Source organism: Drosophila suzukii, chromosome X (assembly GCF_043229965.1).
Source record: "Drosophila suzukii chromosome X, CBGP_Dsuzu_IsoJpt1.0, whole genome shotgun sequence".
Classification (NCBI taxonomy): Eukaryota; Metazoa; Arthropoda; class Insecta; order Diptera; family Drosophilidae; genus Drosophila; species Drosophila suzukii.
This window is the reverse complement of record NC_092084.1, coordinates 12,041,150-12,055,433: the sequence shown is the minus strand read 5'-3', so window position 1 is coordinate 12,055,433 and position 14,284 is coordinate 12,041,150. Positions and strand designations below refer to the sequence as shown.

General features: G+C 39.5%; 1 protein-coding gene across 1 annotated transcript; it reads right to left on the bottom strand.

Annotated features, from left to right (window-relative positions):
* Positions 1-2,078: 2,078 nt before the first annotated feature.
* On the bottom strand, positions 2,079-3,801 carry LOC108006283 (gamma-butyrobetaine dioxygenase). The gene is made up of 2 exons (XM_017069741.4): positions 2,835-3,801; positions 2,079-2,454 (listed from the first exon to the last, which is right to left on the bottom strand). The coding sequence occupies exons 1-2, from the start codon at positions 3,734-3,736 to the stop codon at positions 2,130-2,132; spliced, it is 1,227 nt and encodes a 408-aa protein (XP_016925230.2). The 5' UTR covers positions 3,737-3,801; the 3' UTR covers positions 2,079-2,129.
* Between the last annotated feature and the right edge of the window lie 10,483 nt (positions 3,802-14,284).

Sequence of the window (14,284 nt, the reverse complement as noted above, 5' to 3'; positions counted from 1 at the left end):
TTGGCGATTCAGATTTTAGTAAAAAATACGCTTTTTTAGTGGATTTTCGCTCGTAGTTTCGCCAAATCAAGGCGTACGGCAAAAAGACCGACTGTTTTGGAAAGCTTGCTACATTTGCTAACGATCCCTATCACTTTAAAGAACATTTATTTTTTGACAAAATTCTTCATTTTTTGTAAGGGGGTAGGTCATCTATTTTGGCGATTCAGATTTTGGTCAAAAATACGTTTTTTTTTGTGTTTTTTTGCTCGTAGTTTCGCCAAATCAAGGCGTACAGCAAAAAGACCGACTGTTTTGGAAAGCTTGCTACATTTGCTAACGATCCCTATCACTTTAAAGAACATTTATTTTTTGACAAAATTTTTCATTTTTTGTAAGGGTCATCTATTTTGGCGATTCAGATTTTGGTCGAAAATACGCTTTTTATAGTGGTTTTTCGCTCGTAGATTAGCCAAATCAAGGCGTACTGCAAAAAGACCGACTGTTTTGGAAAGCTTGCTACATTTGCTAACGATCCCTATCACTTTGAAGAACATTTATTTTTTGACAAAATTTTTCATTTTTTGTAAGGGGGTAGATCATCTATTTTGGCGATTCAGATTTTGGTCAAAAATTCGCCTTTTTTAGTGGTTTTTTGCTCGTAGATTAGTCAAATCAAGGCGTACAGCAAAAAGACCGACTGTTTTGGAAAGCTTGCTATATTAGCTAACGATCCTTATCACTTTAAAGAACATTTATTTTTTGACAAAATTGTTCATTTTTTGTAAGGGGGTAGGTCATCTACTTTGGCGATTCACATTTTGGTCAAAAATACGCCTTTTTTAGTGGTTTTTTGCTCGTAGATTAGCCAAATCAAGGCGTACAGCAAAAAGACCGACTGTTTTGGAAAGCTTGCTACATTTGCTAACGATCCCTATCACTTTAAAGAACATTTATTTTTTGACAAAATTTTTCATTTTTTGTAAGGGGGTAGGTCATCTATTTTGGCGATTCAGATTTTGGTCAAAAATTCGCTTTTTTTTAGTGGTTTTTGGCTCGTAGTTTCGCCAAATCAAGGCGTACAGCAAAAAGACCGACTGTTTTGGAAAGCTTGCTATATTAGCTAACGATCCCTATCACTTTAAAGAACATTTATTTTTTGACAAAATTTTTCATTTTTTGTAAGGGGGTAGCTCATCTATTTTGGCGATTCAGATTTTGGTCAAAAATTCGCTTTTTTTAGTGGTTTTTTGCTCGTAGATTAGTCAAATCAAGGCGTACAGCAAAAAGACCGACTGTTTTGGAAAGCTTGCTACATTTGCTAACGATCCCTATCACTTTAAAGAACATTTATTTTTTGACAAAATTTTTCATTTTTTGTGAGGGGGTAGGTCATCTATTTTGGCGATTCAGATTTTGGTCAAAAATACGCTTTTTTTAGTGGTTTTTCGCTAGTAGATTAGCCAAATCAAGGCGTACAGCAAAAGGACCGACTGTTTTGGAAAGCTTGCTACATTTGCTAACGATCCCTATCACTTTGAAGAAAATTTATTTTTTGACAAAATTTTTCATTTTTTGTAAGGGGGTAGGTCATCTATATTGGCGATTCAGATTTTGGTCAAAAAACCGTTTTTTTTAGTGGTTTTTCGCTCGTAGATTAGCCAAATCAAGGCGTGCAGCAAAAAGACCGACTGCTTTGGATAACCACCAGCAACCTGGTAACTTTTTGGCACTCGCAACGTGTTTCGGCCAATTTGCCACGCCCCCTTTTCCGCGTTTTATACCCCTTACTCCCCCCCCCCCCCCCCACGCTGTCAATCATTTTCACAAACGATTTGTCAGCCAATGCCGCGATGCAAATAAGCCGAGACACCCCCCCAAACAATTTAGAGACTTTTTTGTCAGCTCTGAATCATCGTGATTTTTTACAACTTTTCATTTTTGCGCTTGAGCTGCTTTAACTGCCGAAATTGTCGCCCCAAGCTGAACAGGATTAGATGGATTCCGGATGCAGGATTCGCGATTTGGAAGCATATGTGCCGTTAAAAATCCGATGGGCGGCGGTGGGGCAACTATTCAAATGAGAAGCTCACATCAAATGGCTTGGAAAATATGGCATCTTGTGTGTTGGCTTTTATTGGTACCCCCCTTTAAATTTTCCCACCCCCAAGGCGTTTTTTCAGCACCCTTAGACGGGAGTAGATGATGTCCCAGTCGAGATAGGCGCCCACAATGTAGCGGGGATTCTGCTCGGAATCGTCGTATCCAGTTCGCCCATGGAGCAGCCGGATGTTGTTGAAGGTCAGGACGTCGCCGGGTCGGGTCTTGAAGGCGTGGCTGTCGGCGATCGCCAGGCGGACGAAGCGGGCGTAGGACTCGTACCAGGGGAGGACCTCCGCCAGGGGCACGTTGAAGTGGCTGTCCCGCTGCGGAACGCTGTGGTTCACCCGCGTGTACCGCCCCTCGGCGTCCAGGCTGTGGGTGGATGAAAAAGAGGATAGTCAATCGAGGATGGAAAACTTTGGGGTAACTAAGATGAAGTAATACCCATATGAACTTCGTTTTAGGTTGCTTTTATTGACAGACAAATATTTTTGGATGATATTTGGTTGGAACTCGTACGTACTAAATCAATACCAATACCAATTTCTGTGTCAATTGGAGCCAAAACAAATTTCAAAGTTAATATGTTATGTTATTCAAGATGGCAAAAATATAAACCATTAGTTAATTAAAGTCAAGTAGCTCATTAAAAAAAGGTTGGTTCAATATATATATATATATAACTTCTAAAATGGAGTTCTATTATTATTTCTGAGTTGTAGATCTAGCAGAAATGTATTTGGGGGACTCACCATATGACCGGTGCCCGCCAGATGTTGTGGAACTCCCTTCCGTCCTCGCTGCCGATGTCGTTCCAGTCGACGACCACGCGGCACAGGCGCTCGAAGTCCTCGGGATGATCGCGTCGCAGGATGTCGGCGATGTGGAAGCCATCCACCAGCATGTTGCTGCCCCCCGGTGAATCCGTCTGAACGACGCAGTGCAGGATGTTGACACTCGGTTTGTACTCGTAGTAGGGCAGATCCGTGTGCAGGGGCAGGGGCAGCGAGAGGTAGGCAAAGTTCTGGGCACCCGGCTTGGCCTGCACCACGAACTCCTCACCGTAGGTGGTGCGCCGGATGAAGCCCACCCGCTCGGCCAGGCGGCGCACCACTCCCTCATCCAGTGGGGCATTCCGCAGCAGGGCCACTCCATAAACAGCCAGGGCTTGGAGCCACTGCATCAGCACGGAGTCCTGGGACATCACCTCCTCGTAGCTAAAGTGCCGGGCAATCTCCTGGAACTCAGCACCCGACCAGTGTTTCGTCGCGGGTCTGTAGAATTCGCGCAGGTAGTCCTTTTGTCTCTCTTTTTGGAAACTGCGTTCTTTTAGCCAGTCCAGGGAAAAGCTGCTCTCGTGGGAGTCACTCCACTTCACCTTCACCTCCTTGGTAACCTCATTTGCCTCTAAAGTCACAGGTCGTATCCGGGTATCGAAGTTATCCCAGTCCAACTTACGCGATTTGGAGCTGCCATGGAAGCAGTCTTCGCACAAACAATTGTCACGCAGCCAAACACCGGGAAAAGTCAGGGGTTTACGATCATTCTCTTCCAGAACTTCTATATTAGTTTCATTTACAATCCTCACACTGATTTGGCGGCTAAAGGTCTTCAGTTGTCCCGCGGAACGACTTAAAAATCTCTGCACCCACATTTTGGAATCTCTGAGTATTATTCTTTTAGAGGTAGCAAACCCCACTGGCCGAGCATCAAATGCCGAATGAAACGCCGGAGAAAGCGAGAATAATATAATCAACAGCTAAATCGGGTCTTTGGACTTTGGCTGCCAGCTCATTTAAAACTGAACAGGGGCGTAGGCTCTACTTAAATAGATTTATTATTCTATATCATTTTTTGTAAAGCTTACATTAAAAAGCCTTGAATACACATTACAATAATTAGATTTATTGTTTATTTTAATCTTGTAAAAAAGTTAAGATTTTCTTAGGTCTAAAATAAGAAAGAAAATATAGATGATCGTAATATATATAATAATATCATGTTCTATGGTAATATATTTATATAGTAATAGTATTTTATTGTTATAATATTATTCTACACCATAAAATGATATTTCTTTTAAGGACCATCATATTTCATTTTCTTTTATATTTCATATAGATGACAGTTAGCTTCCCCTTTAAAATAACTAAGCATACGCCTCTGGAAGAGAGCAAAGTGTTATCACAGAACTAGTTCTCCTGACAGAGCACATCTGCGACAGTCTGTTTGTTAATTTTAGCTTTTAAAATGTAGACACCCCGGGTGTGGAGAACATAGATAAGGAGGTTTATCGGTGCTAGCTTCTTTGTTTACCTCAGCTACAAGATAATACGATCGCATTATAAAATAGTAATCTATACGAAAAATTATTTTTTAAAGAGCAACTAAAAATATTTTTTAAAATTTATGTACTTGTTATTTTGTACATAAAGAACAGATATTTTGTCTAGCTTACATAATAAATTATTCTTTTTAAATTTTATGTTTGTTATGAAATGGAAAGATATTAAAATCTAAGCTGTTAGAGCCTGGGATTTTTACTCTCTTTTTAATAGAACTCTTACATTGACGACTCTATTTGCCCAGATTGTGAGACAATTACTTAATTTGCCCTGTTCTGGGCCAATTCAGCTAATTTGAAGTTGCAAGTCAATCGCAGTCGCTGTTTGTATATTTTTGCAGAAGTGCCAGGCATCCGGTGGCTGAATTAGCATCTTGCAGATGAATCTCGAATGACCACCCATCATCGATTTGCTTGACGTCACCGGCCGAGCAGCCAGTTTCCCCAACGGTTGCTGTTGGCTGTTTGCTCTGGCGGAGCGGTCAATCAATCAATCAATCAATCAATCAATTGAATCATCTTTGTCCGCCTGCGGGTCTCTTTGGCCCATTCCCATTCCCAAACTCAACCACAAACGGAGCCCGGTCCAAAAGCCTTTAAAGGGCCTTGCCCAATTCTCGTGAAAGCAATAAAAATTGCAGCACCTTCTGCGGGCAAAGCTGACCTGTTGCACAATTGAATGGGAGCAGTTGCAGCTCGAAAGGGCAGCAGTGGCCGCTACACTGCGAAAAAGACAGTAGTATATTTTAAAATTATTTTTAATATATGAAAGTATCTTAAAAATTACCTGAGACAAGCACTTTTATATTTAATGTAATTATTTGTAACACCATTATTCTTTTAAAACATATGTTAATATTAAAAAAAAGTATAATAAGAATATTTAACAATATAATTCTTAATGTTCTTAATTTAATAAAAATATAAGATACAACACTTAATCAAATTTAACTAAAAGAATATATTTAATGGGGAATTATTTACTTTAGTCCTGGAATTATATTACATTACATAATTAAATGTATCAATTATTAATAGAGTAAGCTGCACATTTATTATACTTGAATTCACTCTAAAAAATAATCGCCTTGAACCTTATAAATTTTAAAATATTTGCGTTACTGTCTGTAAGTTATTATTTTCCAAAGAAATATGTGTTCGAATAAAGAAAAGTTACTCATTAAAAGAAAAGGTTTCTTAATTACTCAGAGATCATTATTTGATGGGTGATGTACAAATACCTTTAAAATTTTAAAAGGTAGCTATGGACTTAAATATAAAGATTGTTAGTTTTGAATGGTGCTTTCTATATGTTGATTATTTTTACCTTTCTTTTAATGTCTGCCTTGAATAAATAAAATATTTCCGTTTGATATTTATCCCCTTCGATTTGTTTTCCCCCAGATCCTTTGCGGGGGCTTTTCTTAGCCAGTGGTAAATTGTTACAAACGATAAGCGATAAATGAGTTAGTTTTCGAGTGCAGGTGCAGCCGAATCGGTCGGCGGTGACCAGTGGTCGGTGGATTCTGGGCGAATGCCCAAATGTCTGCCTGCCCTGACCATTTTTAGCGCGGACAATAAATTCTTCATGCCAGGCTGCCTCCGCATTTGCAGCCGGAGGCTCTTGGATGTTGAATGTTGGATGTTGAATGTTGCAGAAATTCCCAAGCCGGCGGCCATAAAAATGCGGCTCACATGTGACAACGATTTGTACTTTAGCCCCTTTTATGGCACTCGACTGTTGTCCCTCCTCCACCGTCGAATGTTGCATTTTAAAAGCAACTCAGGTCCGCGTTTTCGCATTCGCATTCGTATTCGGAGATCCCCTGGCTCCTGGCTCCTGGCTCCTCCGCTCGGCTTCACAAATCTCAAAATCGCATCAGATTATACGAGTTATGCGATGCAACGATGGAGCCCCAGCAACAGGCTCCCATTTTGGTCATCTGCCGTTTGTCGTTTGTCGTTTGTCGTCGTTTTGTAGGTCAACGCCTCCTTTGAACCAGAAGCTCTGGTCCCCAAAAACCACCCATTGGTCCAATCTTAAATCCCAATCCCCCAATCCGTATATATAACCCCCCTGCAATTGGGTCAATTAACACTGACGACCCTTGAGGTTGATATCGCCGGATATGAGCATGTCCTTCAGCTTTATGAGGCCCCTTTCGATATGGTGAGTGATTCGAGCCGGCGATGATTATCATGTCACATGGCCCCAAAACACAATGCTCGGACCACTTGAGGCGAATCCTTGTTCCGGCTCCTTGTCCAAAATGTTAACAGTTTTCATTTCATGTAATTAAGTGCTGCTGATCCACTAGTTTTTATCTTTAAGACCGAACCACCGGATGAAAGGACTGGAGAGCAGTGAAAGCTTTTTGGCTTTCCACGCTGCGAAAGGAAAACAATGGGGTAAATAAGGAAAATGGGGGGAGGGGATGGATCCGGACGGGTTCCGCCGGCTGTGCGGACGGGTCTGTGTTTGCAAACTGTCTGGGCGAGACAACGTTGTACGTGCGGATGATGTCCGCCGGTCCGAGATCCGGCGATTTGATACCCGTCCACCAACGGGGTATGCTATCTGTGCATATCCTGTAGATTCCTGTCCGTGACAGGATGATGACTGAATTGTAGGGAAAGAAGGCATATATATTCAAGATCAGGTTGATCTTAAGGCAGGGTAAATGGCAGGGAATGATAAGGCAGGGAATGATAGAAGGATATAGAAGGGCCTGTATTATTTTACTGGCTATTTACCTAGGTGTTAACTATTGATTACTAAATTTGACATCATTTATTATACAGTTTTCTTTAATTTTGGCAATAACATATATGTCAAGTAATCTTTTTATTTTTGTGACATTTTTATAAGTACCTATTACCTATTTGAGAGAGGTTTATTTAAATTCAGGGGTTATCCCCTTACAATGACAAAGATCTCATTACATAAACAAACAAATAAATAAAAATCAAACAAATAAAAAAGAAATATAAATAAACAAATAAACTAGAAAAATAAATAAATAAGATAAATAAACAAAGAAGAAAAAAAAAAAAAAAAAGAAATAAAAAAAAATAAACATAAAAATTTAAAAAAAAACAATCAAATATGAAAAATAAATAAATAAAAAAAAAAAAAGAAATAAGAAAATTAAATAAACAAGGAAAATATATAAAAAAAAAAAAATTCATAAATAAGCAAATATAACCCTCTATTTTAGTACTGGGTATCTCGAGGTCTGTCATCCTCCCAGAGCTCCTTCCTTCTGGTTTCTTCTGCCTTTGCTGATTGCACTTCAGCCCGGACAAGGACTGAGAACTGAGGACCCAGGACTGAGGAGCAAGGACTAAGCCCGGAGCGGACCAAAAAATGTGTTAAGAGTCTAAACACGAACGTGCCGCTCAAAGGCCACTCGTTAACAGGCGCCACTCGGGAAGGAGGTTTGAAGTTCGAACGGGGGCATCGGTATCGGTATTGGTAGTGGTATTGCTACTGCTATTGCCATCGCTATGGACAGCAGCTATTGGTAAATATTTTCACTATTTGCGACAGGCCAAGATGCAGCCAGTGCCACATCTACATCCGCATCCACCCACTCCGAGTCCCCAAAATGAAATCCCCGGAGTAGGGCGCCCAACTAGCTCCATATATCTTATTTTTTCCGGCGGGAACAAGCCTTCTTTTTCTGCAGGTGGCATCTGCAACATCCTCCAAGATGGCAATGTCTGCAGCCATTTCATTTGGCTGCTTATTTTATTGCCCCAGAGCCCAGTCAGACAGACAGACAGACAGACGGTTGGCAAACAAACAAACACTGGGTTAGGCCAGATTCTGGCCAACCTATATACATATACTATATATATACTTTCTTATTTTCGGGCTTCAATGGAGTCTTCATTACGAATGCGGCAGGGAAAAGGAAATGCAATTCATTGCCCAAGACATTCGGACTGGCAAGCAGGATATCCATATACAACCTCCCAGCTTGGCAGTCATCCTGGCATCCTGGCAGAGATCCTTGCAGGCATCCTTGCAGGTGAGCTGCAGCAAGTGGCGCATTCCGAGGGATTCCCCATACTCCGGCGAGAAACAAAATAAGAAATCCGTGGCAGGGACCCCAGGTGAGTGAAAAAGAATGAACTCAAGGAACGCCAAAGGTTTACGGAATGCGCGTTGTCTTAAAAGCGAGTGAGTTGGGGGATATATAACCCATCCATTGAAACTAAGTTACTTTTTAAGCTCAAGGTTTTGAATTTAAATATTTTATATCGCTTAATCTATAAAGTATTTTCTGGGATTTTTTAATAATGTATTACTTAAAGAAGAATCCAAATTAGTTATAAGATTTAAGTTACTTGTAACTAAATGTTTATCTAAATATTATCACAATCTATGCTGTTTTCTGATGATTTTTCTATCTCTCCATCAATCAGTTGGGGTTCGACTATTGGGGTGACGAATTCACTCGATTTAAAGCGGTTTTTCCGCCCAGTTTTCCCATTTCCCCCCGATTTTTCTCATTTCCTGCGATGTCAGAGCCGTGCGAAGATGAAGTCAGCCTGGAGTTCAAATCGAGTGCATGCATAAGTGTATTTATGTATATAGCCAGCATAGTTTACACATTGTCTGCCGGCAATCCTGACAGTCACTGTCTCCTGAATTTTCCCCTTTTCCCTAGAAGGAAAATATCCCCCCCCCCAGCCAGTCTGCTGCCTGTTATCTTGTTTTCCTTGGCTGAGCTTTCGGTAAGCCGCGTCTAAATATCCTTTTTCTTCTCTGCAATTTTTACAGCTCATTCCGAGCGGCACTCCTTGAGGAGTTGTTTGCGCATTGTTTACAGCTTTGTCCTGTCTGGGCAAAAAACAAAAAAAAAAATTAAAAAAAGGGGAAAAAGGGAAAAGAAACCCCCTGTTTTAGGGACTTTGGGGGCATCCTTGAGCATCCTGCGCTTAATGCAGTCTGCAGTTTGGCCGGCAAGTGGCAGGAATACAAATCAAATTAACCTCTTGTTGCAGCTGGCAAAATAGAACCCCTTCCGCTTTTCACTTAATTAGTGGGCAATGAGGCGTGGCTGCCGAAAAGTTGCGAGACAATTCGAATTTAGCTGGATTCCGGTGGATGTCAAAGTGCAGATACAGATACAGATATTTATTTACCCGCCTTTTCAAGCCGCAATTAAACACAGAGGGATAAATATATAGTTTGTGCGGCTTCCTACGCTCTGTGGGTTTTTTCAATGGAAACTATATCCAACTATGCTTTGCTTTTGCTTTTGCTATGCTTTGCTTCAAAATCAACAAAAAGCGCCCATTTTCTACACATCCCCTCGAGTGTGAGTGACTCCCGGCTCCATGGGAAGTTGAAGCGTGTTGCGGCATATATTAATTTTTATTTTCAACGCGGTCGTCTACAAATTAACGTGGATGCCGCTGCCTGACTGCACTGAGAAAAATCACAACGAAATAAAAATTCAATATAAAATCATATCATAAAAACAATATTTGCTTTATAATACAGTGATATTACTTGCATTTTATTTATTTATATAATGTTTATAACTTTTTGAAAACTATTTGGTAGGAATGGCTATGATTTATAGGCCTTCAGATCATCGGCTTTAATTTCATAAGAAATTCATTTTATATCTAATAGTTTAATAGTTTGCATAGGTCTGAGGTACTTAAATTGATTTATTGGCTTATCATTTTTTATAATTTAACAGAGATCAAAATATAACTAATTTAATGTTTTCATCGCATTGTAATATACTTTTTTATATCATATCTTTTTTACAACTTTGAGTTCTTATTGATTTTACCTTTCAAAGAACTTTTTAAATAGAGGATTTTAGGAATTTAAGTCCCATTGCAAAAATGGTACCTTTTTAGGAATTCTATTGTAGCTGTTAAATTTACTGTTGCTTAATATTTAAGATAACCGGTGGCTTTAAGATTTTTTAGTGCTTGTTCCTACAAAGATAATATAAGGTTATGTGTTTTAGGAGGTTACTTTATATTCTTTAAAAATTAGCAATTGGAAGTTGGTTGGCAAGTAATTAAATTTTTTTTTTTATTTTGTATTCAATTGTGTTCTTCAATTTCTCTCAGTGTGCATCTGTTTAGCTGCTTCTGCTCCTGCTCTGCGTCTTTTTTAGCTTTGTTTGTTTAGCCACTGAATGATGGATCATACTCGCACACACGCACACCCTCGCACTCACACACTCAAGCGAAAGAGTTTCGAAAACAACTTTCCAGGGATTTCGGTTGCACTTTTCAATGAAAAACCTTGTTTCTTTGCCCGATTTTTTGTTTGTACTTCCACCCCGCAGCCTTTGTGTTTGGCATGCCTGCTCATTATTTTCACACGTTGCTTGGCACGCTCTGAAAAAACCCCCTCCCCTCCTCCTAATAACCCCCCCCCCCCCCCCCCAATCCACTCCCCCTAATTCACACACACACATGCACAACACTTTGTAACCCAGCTTTGTTTATATTTTAAGGTAATTTTCTGGACCGCCGCATTACTTGCAACTGTTGCGCCTATTGAACCCATCCCCACCTACAGAAACCCCCCTCCCCCACGCCCATGGGTAGCCATAAAAGGTCAATGATACTTACAGTTTGAACAACTCCTGGGGAAAAGGGTCGGGGGTCAGGGGTGGGGGGAAGAAGAGGAGGAAAAGGGCCAGGGAACGAAGTGTTCAAGTGTCTTGAGGAAATTGAGAAAGTAGGAGAAAGATGATTACGATGCTAGAGTAGAAAACACTGAAAAAATATAATAGAATTAATAATAAACCATTAAACATCCAATAAAATGTATTTAAAGGGAGTTTTAATTATTATTATAACATTTGTATGGTTTTAAAAATCAAAAGGGCTCTTTTAATCCTTAAATAATTGAGAAATTTTAAATATAAATAAGTTATTTAATCACTTGGCCGTCAAAAGTATTTTATTTTGATAATATAACAATTCAAAATATATTTCATATCATAATATATTTAATGTTTTCACGGGAAAATATCAGAAAAGTCACCATAAATGGTTTCTACTAATAAAAAATTAAATCATACTATTCAAAATCGACATCATATCATGTAACATATCACATAACATATCAAATACAATATAAATATTTATCTGGTTCTTCTGTAGAATATGGTTTATACAGATGGTTTAGATTCTAGACCAAAAGAATATGGATATTATTATTAAAACCTTATCATTTCATAGTTTCTAGCTGTTTTTTGAGATGTAAATTTGTATTGTCTCTGCTTAGCCGTATGTTTAAAGTAAGATACCTCCAGTAACATATAAATTTGTCATAAGAAAACTAATTATTTGCTTAGTTCTTCTGTAAGCATAGGTAGCATAAAGGGGATTCATATTATAAACCTGACCCTAATCTATAATAAACCATCTACTCCACTCATCTACTTTGTAGCTGCAAGTTGAGATGGAAATTTTTATTTTCTCTGCAGAGCCGGATGTAAAAAGTAGAGACCTCAAGTAGTCAGGGGCAGTTTGGGTGGCCACTGGCGAAGAAGGATGCTGTAAATGTGGTCAAGCTGCATGAAATTGAAATGGTCAAGCCATAAACTTGGCCATTTGTACTCCAGTTCTGTTATGAGTAGAAGCGAAAAAACAATAAAATTGCCCCAACAGCAGGAGAGGAAAGGAGTGCAGAGCCAGGAAAACCAAGGAAAACCAATGAAAACCAAGGAAAACCGAGGAAAACCCAAGGAGTTCGAGACGAGAGGTTAAGGAAACGGACAAATGGAATAGAAAATTGCCGCAAAATATGAAATGTGAATTGCGTGGGGTTCACGAACTAACCCAGTCCAAGGAACATGCCGGAAATGGTTCCCTTACCCTTTTTTTTAGGGGGGGGGGGGTCTATTTCAAGGGTCCTTGAGTGGGCAAACTACAAGTGGGGTGGTGACTTACTCACGTCCTCGTTTGGGATGCGTGTGATCTTCCGGAGACCCATAAATGCCAGCTGAATTGAGGTAACAAAGTGCTTCTCCGCCTCAAATTTGAAGATAAACCAGTCTGAAATATGATATGGAATAATAAATGTCAAAGGGCGGTCACTGTATATTGCGGCATTACTTTCAACGAGCAAAATTCATTTAGGTTCAAGTTTTTGATCCTTATATATCGAATATTTTATACCTTTATAGGGCTACCCTTTCGAGTGATTACCATGCCTTTAAAATATTTTAATTTCCTTTAATTGGGTATTTCCACCTTCATTGCACCACCACCATTCGCTCGTTAACAATGTATTAAATAATGAAATAAAGCGATTATGATAATAATTTCAGCGCAATTAATGATGGCAGGCAGCGGTGGAGAAAAAAAAAAAAGTTTCACCAATAATTACCAACAATTAAAATTGATTTATGAAAAAAAGAAGCAGGGGACTTCGCCTGGAATTCAATTAAAAATTGGTAGCACTGCCCGTCCAATCGCAGACCCATTCGCAGGAGCAATTGTCCAAAGGCCAATCAATTAATAAGAAAATGTGCAGGACTAACGGCTCTGATATATGGGCCAATAAAGGATGAGCCGACCACTTTGGAGAAAGGATCGTGTGCATATATATTATATATACTTATGGGCCGCACTGTCTGCCGTTATGCAATTACGCCCGGTGTTCGCTGATGCCTAACATGGATGCCCATGCCCAAGGATAATTAACGAACTCACACACACGCACCGGCAGGACGATGGATAAATGCGTTTATTTAACAAATTAATTGGCGCAAAGTACGCGGAAAGCACCGGGAAAGGTACACCTGGAGAAATGCATTGTAGACTTAGTTATATTTTGTAGGGAATATTTTTATAATAATAATAAAAGGGAATATAACAATAAAAGGTCGCAGCTCTTATAATCTAGCTAACTCTTATTATAGTCCCTATCTTTAAAATTTTTTTTAAATATATATATATTAAAATAGTTAAGAACCTCTAAATGTTAATGGTAAGTTCCTTTAATAATAAATAAATACAAACTAATAAATAAATACAAATTTTGCAGACCTAGAAATTTTTAAAGCTAGGCTATGCTGTGTTTAATAATTATAATATAGTAAGACGTTGGATTATATATGCGAAACAATATTTAAAGAGCTCTTTTTAAGCGGTATTTGATGGGTAAACATTTTTTATATTTAATTTATTTATTTTAAGAATAAATTTATGCCGTAAACCAATTATGATTCTATGCAACAAATTTTTAACTAGTCAGGGATGGCGGAAAAAGGGATGCTTCACATAGAATTTCAAATATAATTAAACCAAATAAGCTTTAAAATATTTTAAATAGGCAAACAAAAAATCTCAAAATTGTCTATACCTACCAGAGATTTTCTCTGAGTGCTTGAGAGACAGAGATGGACATCTTGAAATGTTTCTGAGGTAAGCCCTGCCCCTCGAACCCCCTTTCCCCCGCCCAACAATTACTTACACATTGTTGAACCTCTTGCAAAACAATTTTTGCCTCGGCTGCCGTGCGATTTCCGGGCTGCCAGAATGTAATTAATAAACGCATTAAAAACGCATGCAAGTGAGCAACCGAACAGGACGTGGCCAGGACATGGACATGTCCATGAGCTTCTGGGCCCGAATCCCAGCCAGAAGACCAGAATCCCGGAGTTGGAGCCACTGGCACACGGGCTGCCCAGGCGATTGGAATGAAAACCAATTAATCAGCTGCCGGCCACCGACCACCGAACACCGAACACCGACTCCCTGGTCAATGGCCTATGAAATGGGGCAGCTTGGGCTCGAAATCGGGCCGGAATCGGGGTGAAACCAACCCCCCAGAGCCACTGCGGCAACCCCCGCGGAGTT